At 46.6% G+C, this 24,582-nt stretch overlaps 1 protein-coding gene across 1 annotated transcript in view; it reads left to right on the top strand.

Annotated features, from left to right (window-relative positions):
* Actr1a (actin related protein 1A) overlaps positions 1–24,416 on the top strand; it is a 31,303-nt gene extending 6,887 nt beyond the window's left edge. The window contains exons 2-11 of the mRNA XM_004659397.2: positions 5,775–5,839; positions 6,335–6,410; positions 7,214–7,339; positions 17,271–17,395; positions 19,743–19,959; positions 20,997–21,089; positions 21,639–21,813; positions 21,914–21,975; positions 22,589–22,629; positions 22,804–24,416. Coding sequence (XP_004659454.1) covers positions 5,775–5,839; positions 6,335–6,410; positions 7,214–7,339; positions 17,271–17,395; positions 19,743–19,959; positions 20,997–21,089; positions 21,639–21,813; positions 21,914–21,975; positions 22,589–22,629; positions 22,804–22,906 — 1,083 coding nt within the window. The 3' untranslated portion in view covers positions 22,907–24,416. The remainder of the gene's footprint in view (positions 1–5,774; positions 5,840–6,334; positions 6,411–7,213; positions 7,340–17,270; positions 17,396–19,742; positions 19,960–20,996; positions 21,090–21,638; positions 21,814–21,913; positions 21,976–22,588; positions 22,630–22,803) is intronic.
* The last annotated feature ends 166 nt before the right edge of the window (positions 24,417–24,582 follow it).

The following is a 24,582-nucleotide window of genomic DNA, read 5'->3' on the forward strand; positions in this document are numbered from 1 at the left end:
ATCTACTCTACACTTGCTGGGACAGACAGGAATAAATGAATCTGATATCATTTTGCTTTATTTTTGAGACAGTTTCTTGTTATGTAGCTCAGGCTGGTCTCAGACTCGTGATCCTTCTACCTCAGTCTCTGAATTCTGGGATTACATGCTTGTACCATCACACCTTTTTTTAAAATTACTTATTTGAGAGCGACAGAGAGAGAGAGAGAGAGAGGATGGGCACGCCAGGCCCTCCAGCCACTGCAAACAAACTCCCCCTTATGCATCTGGCTAACGTGGGTCCTGGGGAATGAGCCTCGAACCAGGGTCCTTAGGCCTCGCAGGCAAGCAGTTAACTGCTAAGCCATCTCTCCAGCCCGAATTTGACATCTTAATATACCTTGCTACTAGTCCCTTTGCTGTAAACTAAAGGCCAAACATCTTGAGAAATTATCTTCTAAAAATATCAAGATTTGGGCTGGAGAGATGGTTTAGCAGTTAAGGTGCTTGCCTGCAAAGCCAAAGGACCCAGGTTCAACTCCCCAGGACCCACGTAGGCCAGATGCACAGAGAGCACACGCATCTGGAGTTTGTCTGCAGTGGCTGGAGGCCCCGACATGCCCATTCTTTCTCTCTTTCTCCCTATTTCTGTATTTCTCTCTTTGCCTATTTCTTTATCTCTCTCAAATAAATAAATAAAAATAATTTTTTTAAAAAAATCAGGATTTAGGGCTGGAGAGATGGCATAGTGGTCAAGCCTTTTATCTGCAAAGCCAAAGGATCCCCGTTTGATTCTTGCAGACCCATGTAAGCCAGATGCACAAGGGCGCATGCATCTGGAGTTCGTTTGCAGTGACTGGAGGCCCTGGCACACCATTCTCTCCCTCTCTCTTTCTGCCTCTCTCTCTCTCAAGTAAATAAATAAATAAATAAAAATATTTTTAAAAATGAAGATTTAGCTGGGCGTGGTGGCACATGCCTTGAATTCTAGCACTCTGGAGGCAGAGGCCACCCTGAGACTGCATAGTGAATTACAGATCAGCCTGGGCTAGAGTAAAACCCTAACTCCAAAAGCCCTCCTCGCCAAAAAAAAAAAAAAAAAAAAAAGGTCCAGGTTTTAAGCTAGGCATGGTCACACATGCCTTTAATCCAAGCATTTGGAAGGCAGAGGGTAGGAGGATCATTGTGAGTTCAAGGCCACCTTGCTACTACATAGTGAATTCCAGGTCAGTCTGGGCTAGATCAAGACCCTACCTTGAAAAAGAAAAGCAAAATAAAAAAAATAAATAAAAAGCAAAAATAAAAGGCTGAAGAGATGGTTTGGTTAAGGCACTTCCCTGCAAAGCCTAATGACCCACGTTCAATTCTCCAGTGCCCACTAAAAGCCAGCTTGGAGCATGCATCTGCAGTTTGTTTGTAGTGGCTGGAGACCCTGGTCCGTCCTTTCTGTCTGTCTTTTCTATCTTTCTCTGCTTGCAAATACATACATACATACATATATACATACATACATACATACATACATAAAAATCCAGGTTTTAAACTGGGTGTGGTGTTGCATACCTATAATCCTAGGACTCAGGAGGACCAGAAGTTCAGGTTCAACCTCCAAGGCCAACTTGGTGTACACGAGACTCTGTCTCAAAAAAAAAAAAAAAAAAAAAAGTGCAGGTTTGAAGTATGGCTCTCCTCTTTACTTCTTTTTTTTGAATTTTCGAGGTAGGGTCTCACTCTAGCCCGGGCTGAGCTGGGATTCACTATGGAGTCTCAGGGTGGCCTCGAACTCATGGTGATCCTCCTACCTCTGCCTCCCGAGGGCTGGGATTAAAGGCGTGCGCCACCACGCCTGGCACTCCTCTTTACTTCTTTTTTTTTTTTTAAATTTTTTATTTATTTATTTGAGAGGGACAGACACAGAGAGAGAGAATGGGCGCGCCAGGGCTTTCAGCCGCTGCAAACGAACTCCAGATGCGTGCGCCCCCTTGTGCATCTGGCTAATGTGGGACCTGGGGAACCGAGCCTCGAACCGGGGTCCTTAGGCTTCACAGGCAAGCGCTTAACTGCTAAGCCATCTCTCCAGCCCTCCTCTTTACTTCTTGTTTTCAAGCTCTGCCAGCTCCAGCTAGTCTGTTGGCGTTCCCACACTCTGGTGAAGACGGTGAGCAATTGTTGGAAGCTTGAGCTAACAAGTTCCCGAAGTTCTCTTATGCAGTGCTGTTCCTGCCTACCCATACCAGTCTCAGAGCCTGGGCGTTTCAGTAGGACTCTCCCTTCCTCCCACCCTTTCAGCTCAGTTTACAGCTTTACCTTCCTGGGCTTCTTGCTGTACTGCCCAGGCCAGTGAGTCTGCACATTGTCTCTTGTTCGCTCGCTTCTGCTGGCAGAAGTGCCTGCTCCCATAGAGCACTGGCCGGCCCTGCACAGCCCCACCCGTGCTGTTTCCTTGGTCCTTCAGCCACTTCTCTACACCCACCACCTCTCTTGCCAGGGGCAGACATCAGGATAGCCAGTCTTACGGCCTTCACCCCTGTGCCTGTATGTAGAGGAGCAAGAAACAGAGAGACAAGAAGGGAGCCAAGGCTAGAGTCAGTGTTTACATTGGTTATGCCCTAGAAGGGACCAGTGGTGCAGGCTGGAAAACAGCACTTTACAGGACACCACACTCAGCTGACATACCACATATCAGAGCATTAGGATTGTGGGTCTCATCTCCTGCTCTCTGAGCAGGCTTAAGACTTCCCTACTCAGTTACCATCAGGAGACTAAGGAGTAAAACAAAGAAAGAAGCCAGGTGTGTTGGTGCCTTTAATCCCAGCACTCAGGAGGCTGAGGTAGGAGGATTACCATGAGTTCGAGGCTAGCCTGGGATAGAGTGAGACTCTACTTCAAAAAAATCAAAAAAGGGCTGGAGAGATGGCTCAGAGGTTAAAGGTACTTGTTTGCAAAGCCTGATGGCCCAAATTTGATTCCCCAGTACCCAAGTAAAAACCAGAGCCAGGCATGGTGGTGCATGCCTTTAATCCCAGCACTCAGGAGGCAGAGGTAGGAGGATCACCGTGAGTTCAAGGCCACCCTGAGACTACATAGTGAATTCCAGGTCAGCCTGAGCTAGAGTGAGATCCTACCTCAAAAAACCAAAACAATAATAATAATAATAAATTTTTAAAAATGAAAAGCCGGGCATGGTGGTGCACGCCTTTAATCCCAGCACTCAGAAGGCAGAGGTAGGAGGATTGCAGTGAGTTCAAGGACTAAACAGTGAATTCCAGGTCAACCTGGGCTAGAGCAAGACCCTACCTCAAAAAAACAAAAAAAAAGGGGGGAAATCAAACGAAGGGGGGCTAACAGATGGCTCAGCAGTTAAAAGCACTTGCTTGCAAAGCCTGCCAACCCAGATTCAACTCCCCAGCCACCTACTTAGTGGTTGAGGCACTTGCGTGCAAAGCCTAAAGACCCAGGTTTGATTTTCCAGAGCCCACATAAGCCAGATGCACGTGGTGGTGCATGCGTCTGGAGTTTGTTTGCAGTGGAGGCCCTGGATGCCCTCTCTCTCATCTCTAATAAATAAAAAATAAACTGTACAAAGCATAGTGTTCCGTTGTTGCAGTAAGAACTAGGCAGCTTGTATTCCAGCATAATGATCTGTACTCAAGACCTTGCCCATAGTGGGAGGTGTCCCAGAGACCTGGGAACCAGCAAAGTTCAGGCCTGAGCTGGGAAAGTAGGTTGAAATCACCCTATGCCGAAAGAACAGAAAGAGTAACTTGTACCCCCCATTCCCAGTTATGTTCTTTTTTTATTATTATTTATTTGACAGAGAGAGAGAGAGAATGGGTGCTCCAGGGCCTCCAGCCACTGCAAACAAACTCCAGACGGGTGTGCCCCCTTGTGCATCTGGGTAACCTGTGTCCTTTGGCTTTGCAGGCAAACGCCTTAACCACTAAGCCATTCCTCCAGTCCACAGTTATGTTCTTGAACTTGTGGCTTTGAAGCTTCTCAGGTGTTCTGTCTTTAATACTTTTGAATTTTCTTTTTTTTGTTTTTGTTTTTATTTTTCGAGGTAGGGTCTCACTCTAACCCAGGCTGACCTGGAATTCACTATGGAGTCTCAGGGTGGCCTTGAACCCACGGCAGTCCTCCTACCTCTGCCTCCTGAGTGCTGGGATTGAAGGCGTGCACTACCATGCCCGGCCTACTTTTGAGTTTTTAACAATTTAATACATCTATCCACTGTACTTTGATGTCCCCACTTATCCTTTCCCCTTCCACTAAAGTTCTTCTTCTTCCCATTAGATGCCCATCCTGGTTTCATGCCTTATTTATTTACTTATTTATTTTGAGGGTAGGGTTTCACTCTAGCCCAAGCTGACCTGGAATTCACTACTTACTCTCAGGGTGGCCTTGAACTCACGGCGATCCTCATACCTCTGCCTCCCGAGTGTTGGGATTAAAGGCGAGTGTTGGGATTAAAGGCGTGCATCACCATGCCCGGCTGTGCCTTATTTATTTTTTGACCCTCTGATTAAAATTAGGGTCACTTGCATAATCATGGGCAAGAGGTTATTTACTAGAGTAGGCAATCCTCCAGTGGTCCCCAAAAGGTCATGATTTCTCCTCTCCCAGCAATCATCAGTTTCTACTATTTACTCTGGCAAGTTTGGGGTCTCATCTATGATGAGATACTGATAGGCTCAGTCACATACAGGAAACCCCATCTCTGTGAGTACATGAGTGCACCATGCTGCTTGTATCCAGAAGACAGCATTCCACAGCCCCACTTCTCATCCTTCTCCTACTTTCTTTCCTCCCCTTTCCCTGTAAGGTTCCCTAAGCCCTGGAGGGTGTGGATTAGATGGTATGTTTAGTGCTGAGTACAAAGTCACTTATTCTTGGTATCTTTGTCATCTGTGTTTGAGGCTGCAGGTAGTACCAATTGGCAGTGAGGTGGAATGGCTCTATTCTTATTTTTTGTTTTTGTTTTTTTTCATGGTAGAGTCTCACTGTAGCCCAGGCTGACCTGGAATTCACCCTATAGTCGCAGGCTAGCCTTGAACTCACAGCAGCAATCCTCCTACCTCTGCTTCCTGAGTGCAGGGATTAAAGGTGTGAGCCACTAGCCTGACCCTATTAATATATTTTTCCTATTAATATTTTTAAAATTTTATTTATTTATTTGCAAGCAGAGAGACAGAGAAGATAGACAGACAGAGAGAGAATGAGCACACCAGGGCCTGTAGCCACTGCAAATGAACTCCAGACACATGTGCTGCTTGTGCATTTGGCTTACGTGGGTCCTGGGGAATCAAATCTGGGTCCTTTGGCTTCGCAGGCAAATGCCTTAACCACCTAGCCATCTCTCCAGCCCTTAATATTATTTTTTAATTCCCAAAGTAAAATATGTTCAATGTAGAAAAGTGAGAGTACAGAAAAAACAAACAGTATATTGAGTTTGCAATAGTTCTCATGTCCTTATGATCGTCATCCTCAGGCTACTTCCCTCCCTGGATGTGTATTGAACTTTTTCTAGGCTTGTCTCCCCTCCCACCTCCAGGTAGGGTCTCACTAGCCCAGACTTGCCTGGAGTTTACTCTGTAGTTACACACTGGCCTAGAACCCAGAGCGATCCTCCTGCCTCTGCCTCCCAAGTACTGGGATTAAAGGCGTACACCACCACACCCAGGTAGGCTTATAAATACATATATTTTATGCAAATATACCGTTTCTCCTTTAGAGAAAATGGAACCATATAGATAGCCTCTAGGTTTAGTGATGATTCTCATTTCTTCTCTCCTCAGGGATCCGGTGTGATTAAAGCTGGTTTTGCTGGTGACCAGATCCCCAAATACTGCTTTCCAAACTAGTAAGTCATTCTTAGGCTTAATTGGGAGTTTGGGAGTCTTATCACCTTTGTCCCCTTTTTTTCTCTCATGTTAGTCTTTGTACAAAACAAAAAAAAAGATGATTGTGACTGGGGGTGGTGATATGCAACTTTAATCCTACACTTGGGAGGCAAAGGCAGGAGAATCACCGTGAGTTCAAGGCCACCCTGAGAATACAGAGTGAATACCAGGTCAGCCTGGGCTAGAGAGACCTTGCTTTGAGGGGGGAAAATGATGTTTGTTGGGGCTGGAGAAATGATTTCAGAAATTAAGACACTTACCTGCAAAGCCTAATGACCCAAGTTCAGTTTCCCAGTACTTATGTAACTCCAGATGTACAAGGTGGCACATACCCCTGGAGTTCATTTGCAGTGGCTAGAGGCCCAAGCGCACCCATTTTCTCTTGCCTATCTACCTCTTTCTCTCACAAATAACTAAACAAATAAAATGATGTTTCTCCTTGCTGTCTCTTCTAGTGTGGGCAGACCTAAGCATGTTCGTGTCATGGCAGGAGCCCTTGAAGGTGACATCTTCATTGGCCCCAAAGCTGAGGTAATTCCCAATCCAACAGAATTGGCCTCAGTCTGAGGCCTATTCACCCCATGGGAAGAGTATGAGAGTTGGACACAGCGATGATCCAAAGAGGCAGGTTTCTCCTAACATCTCCCGCTCAGTCCTCATGCTAGGCCTGAGTGGTGTACTACTTCTAGGAGCAGACTCTGGCCTTGGATAAGAAATGTCTGGAACCCCATTTTGGGAAATGGAGACCAGTCTAGAAAACATGATTTGCTTTCTTTCTGCATCCTGTCACTGTCTTATCCATGATCAAAATGAGTCTTACTTGTTGGGTAGCTATTAAGGTACTAACAGGATTGGCTTAAAAAAAAAAAAAAAAAAGTAGGCTTGGTTAAATTTTTGGCAAAAGTGACTCGGGCAATCCAGCCTGGCATGCTGCCTTAGGGATGAGCTCATTAGCCCAGTTTGGGCAGAACCCTCAGGCAGCCTCTAGGAAATAAAACTACAGAGTCATTGTTGCAAATTTGGCCTCAAATGCTGAGGCCAGAGGTGGGAACTGGGGTCCCAGGACGAGGCAGAGGTGCCATTGGGCACATGTGGGCCATGGGAATGCAGAAGTCCTCTGCTATACATCTAGTTGTACAACGGGGGCAATTTGGTGCATCCAGTCTAAGCCTCAGAGAATAGGCACCCATCATAGCGTGAGTAAAAGACCGCATGTGGGAGCTCAGGAAGTCAAGGCTCCTTTGAAGCAATTCCACTGGCACAGCTCAGGCAGGGTAGCACAGGATCCCGGGCAGAGCCCAAGTGCTGCTGCCAGTCCTGCCCTCTGCCTCCAGGAGCATCGGGGGCTGCTGTCCATCCGCTATCCCATGGAGCACGGCATCGTCAAGGACTGGAATGACATGGAGCGCATCTGGCAATACGTCTATTCTAAGGACCAGCTACAGACTTTCTCAGAGGAGGTAAGAGACTGTCCCACAGGATGCCCTGGGCAGTATGCAAAACTGCAGCCCAGAGAAAATGAGGACCACAAGAACTGCCGAGAGGGTTAGGCTTACCATGTGCCACAAACTAGGCCTCGTGCTTTTGAGACACATTCAAATTTACTCTTTCCACCATTCCCATTAAAATATTAGAACAGAGATAGGAGGATCGCCATGAGTTCAAGGCCACCCTGAGACTCCATAGTGAACAGGTCAGCCTGGACTAGAGTGAGACTCTACCTTGAGAAACAACAACAAGTGTGTGTGTATGTGTGTATGTATGTATATACATACATTAGAACTGGCCGAGCATGGTGGCGAATGCCTTTAATTCCAGCATTTGGGAGGCTGAGGTAGGATTGCTATGATTTCAAGTCCAGCCTGAGACTACGTAGTGAATTCCGGGTCAGCCTTGGCTAGAGCAAGACCCTACTTTGAAAAAACAATTTTTTTTTTTTTTTGTTTTTTGTTTTTTGTTTTTTCCAGGTAGGGTCTCACTGTAGCCCAGGCTGACCTGGAATTCACTATGGAGTCTCAGGGTGGCCTTGAACTCACAGTGATCCTCTTACCTCTGCCTCCTGAGTGCTGGGATTAAAGGTGTGCGCCACCATGCCCGGCGAAAAAAACAAATTTTATATACATATACATATGTATATATATACATGCAGAGATGAGAGGATTGTTGGGCTGGAGAGATGGCTTAGGGGTTAAGGCGCTTGCCTGTGAAGCCTATGGACCTGTGTTCAATTTCTCTTCAGAGCCCATATAACCCAGATGCACAGAGGTGAGGCAAGTGCAAGGTTGCACATGCACACTAGGTGGTGCAAGCATCTGGAGTTCCATTGCAGTGGCTGAGGCCCTGTCGTGCCAATTCTCTTTCTCTCACTCAAAAAAAAAAAAAGGATTGTTGCAAATTCCAGGCCAGTCCACACTACATAACATGGCCATTTCCTGAAATAAAACAAACAAACAAACAAATACAAGGACAAAAACAAAAGGAATTATTTTCATTTTACAAACAAGAGAACATAAGTTCAAAAAACAGGCTAGGTGTGATACACAGCTGAAGTTCCAACACTTGGAGGGTAGAGGTAGAATGATCAGGAATTCAAAGTCATCCTTGGCTATATAGCAAGTTTGATGCCAGATTGGGCTATATAAGATCTTATCTAATTTTTTTTTGAGGTAGGGTCTCACTCTGGTCCAGGCTAACCTGGAATTAACTCTGTCATCTCAGGGTGGCCTTGAACTCACGGCTATCCTCCTACTTCTGCCTCCCGAGTGCTGGGATTAAAGGCGTGCGCCACCACACCTGGCTCTAAAAAATTTTTAATTTAATTCAGAAAAACTAAATAATATTTCCAAGATCTTCTACTGAATAAGGTGACAGAGCTGAGATTCAAACCCCATCTTTTGTAATCAGAGTCCCTTGCTCATCAGCTTTCAAGGAAGCAGTGCCCCATTCAGATAAAAGGAGAGTATATCAATTTCTAACGTTTTTTAAAAATTTTATTCATTTATTTATTTATTTATGAGAGTGAAAGATAAAGAGACACACACAGAGAGAGAATGGGTGTGCCAGGACCTCTAGCCACTGCAAACAAACTCCAGATGCATGTGTCACCTTGTGCATCTGGCTTACGTGAGTCCTAGGGTATTAAACCAAAGTCCTTGGGCTTTGCAGGCAAACGCCTTAACCGCTAAACCATCTCTTCAGCCCAATTTCCAGATTCTTAAAAGTTTATTCAATTTTAGAGACCAGGCATGGTGGCGCATGCCTTTAATCCCAGCACTTGGGAGGCAGAGGTAGGAGGATCGAGGCCACCCTGAGACTACATAGTGAATTCCAGGTCATCCTACGCTAGAATGAGACCCTACCTTGCAAAAAACAAAAATAAATTAAATTTAAAAAAAAACATCCAAAACAAGAAAAAAGGTTAGATATATCTAAGAAAAGAATTAAACTTGAATAAACTTTTTTTTCCTGTTTTTTTGAGGTAGGGTTTCACTCTAGCTTAGGCTGACTTGGAATTCACTATTTGGTCTCAGGGTGACCACAAACTAACAGTGATCCTCCTACCTCTTGTTAGGTTCACATTGCTGGCAGAAATCACCCAACCAAGAGCAGCTTGTGGGGAAAAAGAAAGGTTTAGTTTTGCTTACAGACTCAAGGGGAAGCTCCATGATGGCAGAGGAAAATATGGCATGAGCAGAGGGTGGACATCACCCCCTCACCGACATCAGGTGGACAACAGCAACAGGAGAGTGTGCCAAGCACTGGCATGGGGAAATTGGCTATAACACCCATAAGCCCGCCCCCAACAGTACTCTGCCTCCAGAAGGCATTAATTCCCAAATCTCCATCAGCTGGGAACCTAGCATTCAGAACACCTAAGTTTATGGGAACATCTGAATCAAACCACCACATTCTGTCTATGGCCCCCATAAACTGATACATGATATAAAATGCAACAAATTCACCCAACTTTAAAAGTCCCCATAGTTTTTATCAATCCTAATGATGTTCAAACATCCCCATAATCCAAGGCCATAATACCAAAAAAAATAAAATAAAATAAAATAAACTCCCCAAAACCTATAATGGCACAGAATAAACATTCACATTGCACAAGATGGCATTGAGCATAGCAAAGAAGTTTTCATTAATTTCTGCCCTAATCTTTATTATTTCTTCCCGTCTACTGATTTTTGGTTTGCCTTGTTCTTTTGCCAAGGCTTTAAGGTGAAGCATTAGGTCGTTTACTTGCGACCTTTCTAATTTCTTAATATAGGCACTTAAGGCTATAAATTTACCTCTTACAACTGCCTTCATTGTGTCCCAGAGATTTTGGTATGTTGTGCTCTCATTATCATTTGACTCTAAATTTTTTGATTTCCTTCTTGATTTCTTCATTGACCCATTCATCATTCAGTAGTGTATTGTTAAGTTTCCATGATTTTGTGTATGCTCTGTAGCCTTTCTTGCTACTGATTTATAGTTTAATTCCATTGTGGTCAGATAGAATGCAAGGAATTATTTCAATTTTCCTGAATTTGTTAAGATTTTCTTTGTGTCCTAATATATGGTCTATTTTAGAGAATGTTCCATGTGCTGCTGAAAAGAATGTATATTCTGCAGCCTTTGGATGAAATGTTCTGTATATATCTGTTAGGTCCATTCTTTCTATGACCTCATTTAGTCCAGATGCCTCTCTGTTTATTTTTTCCTGGGATGACCTGTCAATTGATGAGAGTGGGGTGTTAAAGTCACCCACCACCACTATGTTTGGTGTTATCTGTGACCTTAGTTCTAATAGTGTTTGTTTGACGAATTTGGGAGCCCCCATGTTAGGTGCATATATGTTTAGGATTGTAATGTCCTCCTGTTGGAGTGTGCCCTTAATCAATATAAAGTGACCTTCCTTATCTTTCTTGACTAACGTTGGACTGAAGTCTACCTTGTCCAATATTAGGATAGCAACCCCTGCTTGTTTTCTAGGCCCATTTGCTTGAAACACCGTCTTCCAACCTTTCACCCTAAGATAATGTCTATCCTTTGTAGAAAGGTGAGTTTCTTGGAGACAACAAATTGTAGGATCCTGCTTTTTAACCCAGTCTGCAGCAAAGAAGTTTTCAGCCAGTACAAGATTTAAAACAACCAGGGCAAACATCAAACTCTGTAGCTCCAAGTCCAACAACTCTAGCCAGTAACAAGTCTCCAAGTCCGATAATTCTAACCAGCAACAAGTCTCTGGAGTTCCAATGCCATCCCTCCAGCTAGGCTACTCACAGTCCTGGAAAACTTCATTGGGGCTAGCAGCTCTCCTTAGCAGCCATCTCGTGGTCCCGGAATCTCCACTGGGTCTGTACTGCAACCCACGGTCCATCCTCACTGCTCCATCAGGTCTCCACGCAGGCATCCAGCAAACCTGCTTCACAATGTCCATGGCCGTTTCCAAAACACAAGACCATGTTGACAATTCAATTACCCTCTCTTTCCTGCATTTCTTATACTCCACAATACCAGGTAGGGTGCCAATTTGTTAATTCAGGGGGGAATAAAGCAGACTTTGAAGAACAGAACACCCCTTGAGCACTCAGGTCCCTTCAAAAAAGTCTACATTTAAAAAGAAATTTTTGTTTATTTTTATTTATTTATTTAAGAGCAACAGACAGACACAGAGAGAAAGATGCAGAGAGAAAGAGAATGGGCGCACCAGGGACTCCAGCCATTGCAAATGAACTCCAGATGCATGAGCCACCTTGTGCATCTGGCTTACGTGGGTACTGAAGAATCGAGCCTTGAACCAGGACCTTAGGCTTCACAGGCAAGCACTTAACCACTAAGCCATCTCTCCAGCCCCATAGTCTACATTTTTTTCTGTTGTCCCAATGCATGTCAGTTGGTCCAGTCTCAATGGTTATAATCTCTCATACAATTGCAGATGAATGGGCAGAAGGTTTGGCCCAAAGATGTCATTGTTTTCTGTGCCATATCCCCCTGCTCACATCAGTCTGTTTCTACACAAAGCAGCGCTACGCAAGTTCTCAGGACATGAGCATAACATCAAGCCTCTCACACAACTGCTTCTAGCCCAGTCCAAGCAAAACTGTTTCTCACCCTCTTCAATCAACCGTCCATAGTTTTTACTGCATTCAGGTCTTTCCAGTCCTCTGGTATCAACATTACTGTTGTAGTCTCGTTCACATTGCTGGCAGAAATCACCCGACCAAGAGCAGTTTGTGGAAAAAAAAGGCTTATTTTTGCTTACAGACCCGAGGGGAAGCTCCATGATGGCGGGGAAATGACAGCATGAGCGAGGATGGATATCACCTCCTCACCAACATACGGTGGACAAAAGGAACAGGAGAGTGTGCCAAACACTGCCAAGGGGACACTGGCTATAACCCCCATAAGCCCACCCCCAACAATACACTGCCTCCAGGAGGTATTAATTCCCAAATCTCTATCAGCTGGAAACTTAGCATTCAGAATACCTAAGTTTATGGGGGACACCTGAATCAAACCATCATACTCTGCCTCCCAAGTGTTGGGATTAAAGGCATGTGCTACCATGCCCAGATAATTTTATTTTTTGATAGGTCTGGCTTTTTATTGTTGTTGTTTTTTTTTAGCAGAGATTTCTTATAGATTTATTTCTGTGTCATGTTACATAGAGATCTATTCATATATACATTTTTAAATACAATCTATATTCCTTTCCCTTCCCCACCAAACTCACAACAGGAGATCCACATCCACCCAGGGCTGCCACTCATCTCCCCAATGTGGTTGGAGCCATGCTAGAACCATTTCTTTTCTTTTTTAAAAAAATTTTTATTAGCATTTTCCATGATTTAGGACCATTTCTAAAGAAACAGCTGTCCTTAGGCCGTACAGTCACTTGAGACAGCAGCACTCATCCCCGGACTTGATAGAGCAGACAGGCGAGGAGAGGAGACAGCTGATGTGGGATGGCAGTCTAGGATGAAAGCGTCCAGCAGTTCCCAGAATGGCAGATGTTCCAGAACTCTTGGGCTGGGAATGAAGTGGGGATCCCCCATTGGCTCTTCAAATGCTGCCTAGGAGGTGTGGATGGGAAGAGGATGGGGGACCAGGCATGCAGGGGTCAGGGTGGCGGTGAAGGGTTTCCTGCGAGTTGTGCTGGAGACAGATCAACCCCCAGCAGAACTTTCCAGACAGAAGTAACGGGCAGGAGCAGAGCTGAGCACTCAAGTAAGAAGACAGCAAACGGGTGTGTGTGGGGGTTTACAATTGATCACTTAGGAAAAAGCCCCATAGACAAAAAGCACCACAGAACGTGACCTGAACTGGCGTCCCTGTACAGAAGGTGTGGTCTAGGCTTGGGGTGGAGGAGGTCAAACGCCATGAGCTAGGATTATCAGTTGACCAGGGGCACGGGATGGCTCTCTGAGGACTTCCAGGGGCAGCCGGCAGACGGCTGGGGCCCCACATCCCCAGGAGAAACGAGTTCTCTCAGTTCAGCTTGGACCTGCTCTTGGCGCTCCCTCGGAGCCCTTTGCCCTGCGAAGCCGGCACCCGCGGCCAGGAACCCGCCCTCGCCCAGCACGCGGCGCCGCCCCGCTCTCGCCCGCAGCTTGCTCTTGTTTTTGTTTTTCAAGGTAGGGTTTCTCTGTAGCCCATGCTGACCTGGAATTCTCTATGTAGTCTCAGGATAGCCTCAAACTCTTGGAGATCCTCCTACCTCTGCCTCCAAAGTGCTAGGATTAATGATGTGTGCCACAACTCCCAGCTTTCTTTGACAGTTTTTATACATGTATATAATGTACTTTATTTTGATTCGACTTACCTCCATTGTCTTCTCTTATTATCCTCCTCCTGAACCCCTTCTTCCTAAGTAGACTCACTTCTACTTTGCGGTCTTTTTTGTCTTTTAATGACCTACAGAGTTTAATTAGGGGTGTCTGCATGAGCATGGGCAACATGCCACTGAAGAAAATATCTTCCCCAGCGACCCTTAACTGCTAACCACTCAAGGTGGGGCGGGGTTGAGCCTCATGAGCTCCTTCACCATCAGTGATACTGGCCCATTCTTGTGCAGGTGACCACAGCTTCTGTGAGTTCATTAGTGTAGTAGACCTATCATGTCTGGAACACAGTGTTCCACAACACTCCGCCCCATCCTTTGGCACTTACATTCTTTCTGCCTCCATAATGTTCTCTGACCCTCGGTTGGGGGTAATGTAGATGTCCCTGTTAGGGCTTTTTTTTTTTTTTTTTGAGGTAGGGTCTCACTGTAGCCCATGCTGACCTGGAATTCACCCTGTAGTCTCAGAGTGGCCTCGAACTCATGGTGAGGGTTTTTTTTTGTTGTTGGTGGTGGTACAATGTATGGCTTTAATTTTATTTGAAAAAAATGCACAAACTCAGGCTGGAGAGATGGCTTAGCGGTTAAGCGCTTGCCTGTGAAGCCTAAGGAACCCGGTTCAAGGCTCGGTTCCCTAGGTCCCACATTAGCCAGATGCACAAGGGGGCGCACGCGTCTGGAGTTCGTTTGCAGAGGCTGGAAGCCCTGGCGCGCCCATTCTCTCTCTCCCTCTTGTCTTTCTCTCTGTGTCTGTCGCTCTCAAATAAATAAATAAAAATTTAAAAATTAAAAAAAAAGAAAAATGCACAAACTGGCATGCATATTTAAAGCTGATATTCATTCAGCATGTACCGCTATGGCCAGAGAGGATTTTTTTTTCTCAATTTTTATTAACATTTTCCATGATTATAAAAAATATCCCATGGTAATGCCTCTCCCCCCATTTTTCCCTTTGAAATTCCATTCTCCATCATATCCCCTCCCCATCTCAATCATTGTACTTACATATATACAATACCTCCTCCTTTCCTTTCTCTTCCCTTCAGAGTTTATTTTTTAAGACTTTATTTATGTATTTATTTATTTATTTATTTATTTGAGACAGAGACAGTGAGAGAAAGAGAGAGAAAGTGAGAGAGAGAGAGCATGCCAAAGCCTCTGGCCACTGCAAACAAACTTCAGATACACATGCCAACTTATGTGGCTTATGTGGGACCTGGAGAATTGAACCTGGGTCCTTAGGCTTCATAGGCATGTGCCTTAACCACTAAGCCATCTCTCCAGCCCGAGTTTTTTTTTTTAATAATCTATTTATTTATTTCATTTGAGAGTATGAGAGAGAAAGAGGCAGGTAGAGAGAGAATGGGTGTGCTAGGGCCTCTAGCCACTGCAAATGAATTCCAGACACATGTGCCACCTTGTGCATCGGGTTTATATGGGTACTGGGAACCTGGGTCCTCAGGCTTCACAGACAAGCACTTTAACCACTAAGCCATCTCTCCAACCATTTGATGAATTTTGAGTATCCTTAGTAACCACAGCCCACTGCAAAATGAAGTTTCACTGACCAAAGCTGAGAGCAGCATTATTCTATGGATATAAATATAAATATTTAGAAAGAATCAATCTTAAATAAATTTAATTTTCTATTTTGAAAAATATTTAAGCCATTAAAATTCAAACTTTAACAAAATCTTTTTTTTTTTTTTTTGGACATAGGGTCTTGCTCTAGCCCAGGCTGACCTGAAATTTACTATGTAGTCTCAGGGTGGCCACGAATTCACGGCGATCCTCTCTGCCACCCAGGTGCTGAGATTAAAGGCATGTGCCACCACGCCCAGCATAGCAAAATCTTTTTTAAAAAATATTTTTGGGCTCTGGAGAGATGGCTTAGCAGTTAAGTGCTGGCCTGTGAAGCCTAAGGACCCTGGTTCGAGGCTCAGTTCCCCAGGACCTACGATAGCCAGATCCACAAGGGGGCGCACATGTCTGGAGTTTGTTCGCAGTGGCTGGAAGCCTTGGCGTGCCCATTCTTTCTCTCTCTCCCTCCTCTGTCTGTCTGTTGCTCTCAAATAACTAAATAAAAATAAACAAAAAAAGATATTTGGGGGCTGGAAAGATGGCTTAGCATTTAAGGTGCTTGTCTCTGAAGCCTAAGAACTCCTGTTCAAATCCTCCAGATCCCCACATATAACCAGATCCAACAGTGATGCAAGCATGCAATGCCACACATGCCCACAAGAGGGCGCATGCGCCTGGAGTTTTCACAGAGGCTGAAAGGCCCAGGTGCGCCCATTCTCTCCCTCTCTCTCAAAAAATTTTTATTTACTGGGGCTGAAGAAATAGCTTAGTAGTTAAGGTGCCTGCCTGCACAACCTAAGGACTCAGGTTTGATTTTCCAGGTCCCACATAAGCCAGATGCACATGGTGGCACATGTGTCTGGAGTTCATTTGCAGTGGCTGGTGGCCCTGGCGTACCAATTCTCTTTCTAATAATAAAAAGCAAAATATATTTTAAAGTTTTTTATTTATTTGCAAGCAGAGAGAAAGAAATGAGAGAAAAAGTATGGATGCACCAGGGCCTTTTGCCACTACAATTTCCAGATACATGCTCCACTTTGTGCATCTGGCTTAACATCAATATTGGGGAATTGCACCTAGGCCAGCAAGCTTTCCAAGAAAGCACCTTTAACCACTGAGCCATCTCCCCAGCCTGACAAAATCTTGACAGCAGGAGACACACAGTAGATAAAAGGAACTGTAATCTGGGTGTGGTGGTACACTCCTTTAATCCCAGCACTCAGGAGGCAGAGGTAGGAGGATCACTGAGTACAAGACCACCCTGACAATACAGAGTGAATTCCAGATCAGCCTGGGTTAGAGTGAGACCCTATCTTGAAAAAGTTAAAAAAAAAAAAAAAAAAAAAAGGAACTGTAGAGGAATCTTGGAGTTCAAGAAAGACAGTCAGAGTGTAAGGGTGAGGACAAAATGCGACTTTATTCTTTTTATTTTTTTAAGTTTTTATTTGAAAGAGAGAAAAAGGCAGAGAGTGAAAATGGGTGTGCTAGGGCCTCCAGCCACTGCAAACATTCTAGATGCATACACCGCCTTGTGCATCTGGCTTACGTGGGTACTGGGGAATCAAACCTGGGTCCTCAAGCTTTGCAGGCAAGCACCTTAACCACTAAGCCATCTCTCCAGCCCCAAAATGAGACTTTAGATAGGGCATATAGTTGAAAAGTTGAAGTCGGGTGTGGTCCTAGCCCTTGGGAGTCAGAGGTGAGGATTGCCATTATTAGTTCAAGGCCACCCTGAGACTACATAGTGAATTTCAGGTCAGCCTGGACTAGAGCAAGACTCTACTTTGAAAAACCAAAAAAAAAAAAAAAAGTTGAAAAACTGACTTGGGCAGGGTTTGGTGAAGAGCTCAACTTGCCTTTCCTTCAAGGAAAATGACAAAAGTACCTTGGGCTATTAAACCAACAAGACAGGGGCTGCCCCCCATCATGAGGGTAGAACCTGGCCTTACTCTGCCTGCCCCTCGGGCTCCTTTTACCAGCATCCTGTGCTCCTGACTGAGGCACCCTTAAACCCACGGAAAAACCGGGAGCGAGCTGCTGAAGTTTTCTTCGAGACCTTCAACGTGCCAGCTCTTTTCATCTCCATGCAAGCTGTGCTTAGCCTGTGAGTAGCAACCTGGCTGGCTAGCCTGGCCTTTTGGGGGAATGCAGTTCCTTGGCATGCTTGAAGCTGCCTCTCCTTTGGGTTGGTTTAGAGTAACTTGAGCCCCATACATCCCTACTGAGGAAGAGCTAACAAGAGACTTTTGCTGAAACTGGACTCTGAAGCTTCTCAGTTGAAACCAAAATAAAAGTTTTGGCTGGTGTTTAGACTGTAGCCCAGTATGGTATTTAGACAGTAGTCCCTGTATGCTCTGGCTGGTCTCCCCATCAGACCTGCTGAGAAGACAGCATGCTGCCTCGGCCTTTCCTAAAGGCCCTTTGGTGTGTTCCAGTTCTCACTCGGTGTCTGCTTTGTGTCAGGTACTAACTAGGCTGCTGACACCATAAACTCTTGATCCAAACAGCACCATGGTCCCTGTTCTCATGCCCTGTCATTCCTGTCATGCTCCCACCCTACCACATACCTGCCTCTGTCTAGTGCTGAGATGGCATACTGGTGACCTGCATTTGTTTGATCCCATTAAAAAGTCATAGGCCTGTTGGGCGTGGTGGCGCATGCTTTTAATCCCAGCACTTAGGAGGCAGACATAGGAGGATCACTGAGTTCAAGGCCAGCCTGAGACTACATAGTGAATACCAAGCCAGCCTGGGCTGGAACAAGACTCTACCTCAAAAAAAAGTCATGACCCAGCACTTGGAAGAAAGAGGTAGGAGGATCGCTATGAGTTTGAGGCCACCCTGAGATTACATAGTGAATTCCAGGTCAGCCTGCACTAGAGTGAAACTCTACCTCAAAAAGCAAAAAAGTAATGAGCTAGGCATGGTGGCACATGCCTTTAATCCCAGCATTCAGGAGGCAGAGGTAGTAGGATCACCATGAGAACAAGGCCACCCTGAGAATACATAGAGAATTCCAGGTCAGACTGAGCTAGAGTGAGACCCTGCCTGAAAAAAAAAGAAAATGTCATAGGCTAACATTTAAAAATTGAGATTTTCCAGGCATGGTGGCCCACACCTTTCATCCCAACCCTCAGGAGACTGAGGTAAGAGGATCACCATGTGTTCCAGGCCAGCCTAGAGATTTAATCCCAGTACTTGGGAGCTCAGGTAGGAGGACTGCTATGAGTTCAAGGCCAGCCTTGAATGGGACCTAGAATGGGACCCTGCTTAAAAAAAAAAAAAAAAAAATTGGGCTGGAGAGATGGCTTAGTGGTTAAGCACTTGCCTGTGAAGCCTAAGGACCCTGGTTCGAGGCTCATTTCCCCAGGACCTACATTAGCCAGATGCACAAGGGGGCGCACGCGTCTGGAGTTCATTTGCAGAGGCTGGAAGCCCTGGCGCACCCATTCTCTCTCTATCCGTCTTTCTCTCCCTCTCTCTCTGTTACTTTCAAATAAATAAATAAAAATGAACAAAAAAAAATTTTTTTTAAATTGAGGGCTGGAGGGATGGCTTAGCAGTAAAGGCATTTGCCTGCAAAGCCAAAGGACCCAGGTTCAATTCCCCAGGACTCACGTTAGCCAGATGCACAAGGGGGCGCACGCATCTGGTGTTCGTTTGCAGTGGCTAGAGGCCCTGATGTGCCCATTCTCTCTCTCCCTCCCTCCCCCTTTCTCTGTCAAATAAATAAATAAATATATATATATATATATACATATATATTTTTTTTTTAATTAAGGAGATTGCATGGGGTAGAGATGAGAACACCTGTCTAGCATGCACAAAGCCTATCGTTTGATCCTTATAAACTACAAAAAGGAAAAAAAGGGGAAGATTTATTTTCAAATTTGTGACCTCTTTTGAAAAGAAAATGGGAAGATCAGATATTGCCGGGCCTGCGTTCCTATAGGACAAAACTAGCTGTGGCTGGCAGCAGCTGCCGTAGGACGGGACCGTGCGAGCCGCCTTTTCCAGTCTCTGCATTCCCTGCTGTCCTTTCAGCACTGACGCTGCGTGGGGTTGCCCTTATGTCACAGAAATGCAGATCTAAACCCTATTTCTACCAAAAAGAAAACTAAAGAACAACCTTGCAGGTCATCCGAGGAAAAACTAGTTGTACACAGAAGTGACAGATAGCTTTAACTTTCCTCCACTCATTCCTTTTCTTCCTGCCTAGGGAACTGAACCTGTCCTCTATGCCAAGTCCCTGCCTGGCCAGGCTGTTTCAGGGGTTGGGGAGGCAACTTGGAGAAGCTGAGCTCCTGTGTTCTGTATTTCAAAGTTTGCTAAGTATCGAGCCCATTGGAAGGGGACAGGTGAAAAGAGGACCCAGGCTTGGTTTAGCTGACGGTGAGCTTTAAGAAGTTGGTGTCTTTCCAGAATAATGACGGTTGTCTCCTTTGCTCCAGTTATGCCACAGGTCGAACCACAGGTGTGGTGCTTGATTCTGGTGATGGAGTCACCCACGCAGTGCCCATTTACGAGGGCTTTGCCATGCCTCACTCTATCATGCGCATCGACATCGCTGGCCGAGATGTCTCTCGCTTCCTTCGCCTCTACTTGCGTAAGGAGGGCTATGACTTCCACTCGTCCTCCGAGTTTGAGATAGTCAAGGCCATAAAGGAAGTAAGTCCTGCCCTGTAGGCCTAGGGATGGGATGGGGAATGGTGACTGTGAGCGGAGGAGGGTGAAGTTCTCTCCTGGGGTCCTGGGTCTGCAGGGCTCTTGGTGACTGTGTGACCAGTTGGGTCCCCCCCAGTGACAGTCATCTTCCAGAATGCTGCCATCTTGTGGGGGAAAGGGAGCTGTTTCCACTGCCTAAGCTGGGTGCTGGGTGTACAGGTGCTCATTACTACAAACCATGTAGGTTCATGTCCTTGGAGAAGTCAAAATGCCTTTTTGTTTTAGATTTGTTTTTTCAAGGTAGGGTTTCACTCTAGCCCAGGCTGACCTGGAATTCACTCTGTATTCTCAGGGTGGCCCCAAACTCATGGCAATCTTCCTACTTCTGCCTTTTGAGTGCTGGGATTAAAGATGTGTGTCACCACTCCCAGCTACCTTTTTTTTTTTTCTTTAAATATGTTTTATTTATTTGAGAGAGAGAGAGAAGCAGAGAAAGAGAGGGAGGGAGGGAGAGCATGGGCATGCCAAGGCCTCCAGCCACTGTAACTGAACTCCAAATGTATGCGCCCTGGTGTATCTGGCTTACGTGGGTATTGAGGAATCAAGACTGGATCCTTTAGCATTGCAGGCAAATGCTTTAATCACTAGGCTATCTCTCCAGCCCCTTTTTGTTTTTTAATAGAACCCTTCTGTCCCCCGTGGATCAGGGAACTCACTGAGCTGCTCTTGGGGACCTAGAATCATATTAGAAGTAGAAGGGGAGAGATGTCTGGGCCTGGGCTAAGTTTAGATTATGGTTTCGGACCTAGAAGCCAAAGAGCCAGGTTCCCAGGCTTTCTTACCAAGAAGGTAGAGCAGGTAAGAGCTTACACCCTAAATGCCACCTGATCTTAGTCCCTGCTTCTTAGCAGGAGCTTTCACTGACCTTTGGGCAGTCACTGTAGATGGACAGATTTCTGCAGTAGCGTCACTCCCTTGGGACTTTGACTAGGAATGTAGCTCATTTCCTGCTATCTTGACTGTCATGCTTGATTCTGTAGAGAGCTTGCTACCTGTCCATAAACCCTCAGAAAGATGAGACACTAGAGACGGAGAAGGCGCAGTATTACCTGCCAGACGGCAGCACCATTGAGGTAGTAGTCATCTCTTTGCTTTTTTCTCCTCCTTCCCCTTTCCTTCCACCCCCGCCCCTGCTCTGGGCACAAGCAGAGTCTCCATGAGGGCCTGCAGCATGAACAGCCTAGTGTCCAGCAGATGAGAAGCAGGGCCTATGTCCCTCTCTAGAGAGGGGATGTCCTCTCCCTAAGTCAGGGTGAATTGGGAAGTGGGATGGTTAGTGCCGCCTAATCACTCCTGGACATGGTACAGGGAGCTTAATGCATCCTGGAACTCCTATTACCAGGAAGAAGTTTGTGAAGATCTCTTGGCCAGAAAACGACAAAGCCCATAGTAAATGAAGTGCATCTTCGGTTTCCCAGAAGTCCTCGCTGTTCCCTTTGGTCCCTATTTGTTCCTAGGAGCCCTATCTTTGCTCCTTGAAACCTTTGACAGAGGGTGTGTCTTGAGCCTTGTCTGCACAGACACCGGGTTTCCCAAGAGATAGGCAGAGGGGCCTCTTCTGTTTCCACTCCCAGGGGCCCTGTCCCAGGCCCAGTCTCTTCAGCTTGCTCTTTATCCTGCAGATTGGCCCATCCCGGTTCCGAGCTCCGGAGCTGCTGTTCAGGCCAGACTTGATCGGTGAAGAGAGCGAGGGCATCCACGAAGTCCTGGTGTTTGCCATCCAGAAGTCCGACATGGACTTGCGGCGCACACTTTTTTCCAACATTGTCCTCTCAGGAGGTTCCACCCTGTTCAAAGGTTGGTCTTTACTTATGGGACCCTTCTTTAGGGTACGTCCTATCTTAAAGAAGGGCTCAGATGCCTGAGGAGTAACTTGAGTCTTTTTCTGCCCATTCAGGTTTTGGTGACAGGCTACTGAGTGAAGTGAAGAAATTGGCTCCAAAAGATGTGAAGATCAGGGTAGGCGCGTCCTGGAAGCTGGGCTGGGTGGAATGGGGTCTCCAGATGCCTGGAGCAGACATGGTGTGGCCTCCCTCTCCTCTGTCCAAGCTCCCCAGGCAGCCAGGGCTCTCCAGGCAGCATCAGGTGCTCGTGCCATATACGCTAACCCTGAGGTCTGTGTGTCCAAAGGACCCATTCTTATTTTTCCTTTCTCAAAAGGACAGTAGCCAGACATGGTGACACACACCTGTAATCCCAGCACTTGGGAGACTGGGGCAGGATTGCCTCAAACTCAGGGCTAAACTGAGTTATATTATAGCATGACCTTATCTGGGGGAGGAAAAAAAAAAAAAAGGTCTCATCCAAATGTGGTAGGTAGTTGGTCAAAACCTCTCTGTGGACCTTCAAGGGAACTGAAATTGACAGACTGACTTTACTGCTGCTGTGCCTCTGCCCAGGTGGCTCACTGCCATGCATGCAGTCTGGCTGGCCACGGCACCCTCCACGAGGCCGCAGATTCAGCAGGAGCATAGCTTAAAGCCTGTGGCCTGGCCTGTGGCCACCGTACTTGGCAGTGAGGCAAGGTGAGAGGGTGTGGGTCTCAGAATCCTCTTTCGGTCCCCCTCTGCAGATATCCGCACCCCAGGAGAGACTGTATTCCACCTGGATTGGGTGAGTACCTTATGGGGTGAATAAGAGTAGAATGGGAAGCAGGGGTGTTGACCCTAACCTACGCCCCACCCCTGTCCCTTTAAAGAAAGGCCCTGTCTAGTATAGCCCCATGGGAGCTGTCTGGCTCCCCGATTTCACCTCTGACACCACTCCCTTGGATTATCTCTACTCCAGAGGCTCTATCCTTGCCTCCCTGGACACCTTTAAGAAGATGTGGGTCTCCAAGAAGGAATATGAAGAAGACGGTGCCCGATCCATCCACAGGAAAACCTTCTAATGTTGAGACATCATCTTCACCTCTCTCTGAAGTTAACTCCACTTTAAAACTCGCTTTCTTGAGTCGGAGTGTTTGCAGGGACTGCCTGTGTGTGTGAGTGCGTGTGTGGGTACGAGTGTGTATGCGTGTGCAAGTGACATGTGGCCCAGGGATCCTGGGTCCAGAAAGGACGAGAACTACCCACGATGGCAATGGCCTAAGGCCTGGGGTTGACCACTAACTGGCTCCTGACAGGGATGAACACTGGCAAAAGCCCTGCTTCTTCCTCAGCTGGGCTGTGTGGGACTCTGGTTACCACCACAGGAGGCCTGCTACTGCCCCGTCCTCCGCAGGGCTAGCCCCACCCCACCCCACCCCGGAGTGCCCCGAGGCCGGCCCTTGCTCCTCACTTTGCTCTCAAAGCCTCTGGATCATGGACTGAGAACTGGGACTGGGGTCAAGTTGTCTGTTTTTGTTGTAGCTTGGGTTTGGGAGACTGTAAAAGCACTCCAGCAGTGGTCACAGAGACTCTGGGGTCAAGAGAGAGCAGGGTGCCCTCATGTCCACCTGGGGACCAGGGCCACACTGGGCATTTGAGGAACTAGCTACAGAGTTAATGTTGCAGGCACTGGCCACACCCAGGGGGTTTGGGGAGAGTATAAGGGACCTGTTGGCTGCAGGTCTCGGTGTTTGCTTCTCATCCGTCCTTGTTTCAATGCCATCTTAACAGTCTTATTTATTGAAGTGTTTGTTCCGTGAGGGGACTGCAGAGCAAGGCTCACTGCCTGCTGCCCACCAGTCATTCTGCTCACAATGTTTACAGCACCTAGGCTTAGTGTAGCATCCAGGGCTCTGCCACTCCCTGCTGATGGTAGACTGACAGCACCCATAGACCTCAGGGCCTTTTGAGATTGGAGGCCACACACGAAGCCTCTTCCTTTCTTCCTCCTCCATTTGCTCACTGCCCTGGAACCAACACATGGGTTGCTGGTCAGATTTTCTGAAACAGAGGACCCCTTGTGAGAGAGGGCTGTTGAAGATCCGGTCCCCTTAATATTGGAGAAAGCTACAGTTAACCAAGTTGCCTTTTGCTACTCTAGCTGACCAGGGGGACTAGGTTAAAGTGGCAGGCATGTGCCATTCTTGGCTTTGGACCTGTTTGGGAAGGGGCCAGACCAAAGTGCCAAGAGCTGGTGGGCTCAGGCCTGGCTCCTGGCAGCAGTCCAAGGGCCTTTAGGCCAGGTGGGGTAAAGCTGGGGTCAGTCTGTCTTCACTGACACCCTCACCTGTGATGCGACACCAAGTCCCAGCCCAGTCCCAGATTCCAGGCAGTATTTTCTCCTCGCGCCATCCTATGACCAAAGGCCCCTGCCAGATGTAGGCCGAAGCAGGTGTGTATGAAAGCGGTGTGGCGACCATGAACTGCAGTGCGCTTAACAAACTCACCTCCCTTCTCTTAGCCCAAGCCTCCCCTGCACAGCCGTGTTGCCGGGTGGGGCCCAGTGTACTTAAATAAAGTCGTTCCAATAGACAGGTCAGCTGGGCCTTTGTTTGTGGCCAGTGCTGGGTGGGAAGGGAGATGCTGCAGGCTCTGAATCTGAGGTGCAGACCAAACCCCAACCTGTCAGGATCAAACAGTATTCTCACCAACGCTGGGTTCAAGACCTGAGGGTCTAAATCTTCTGTATACACTTGGG

The sequence above is a fragment of the Jaculus jaculus genome, chromosome 1, assembly GCF_020740685.1.
Source record: "Jaculus jaculus isolate mJacJac1 chromosome 1, mJacJac1.mat.Y.cur, whole genome shotgun sequence".
Lineage (NCBI taxonomy): Eukaryota > Metazoa > Chordata > Mammalia > Rodentia > Dipodidae > Jaculus > Jaculus jaculus.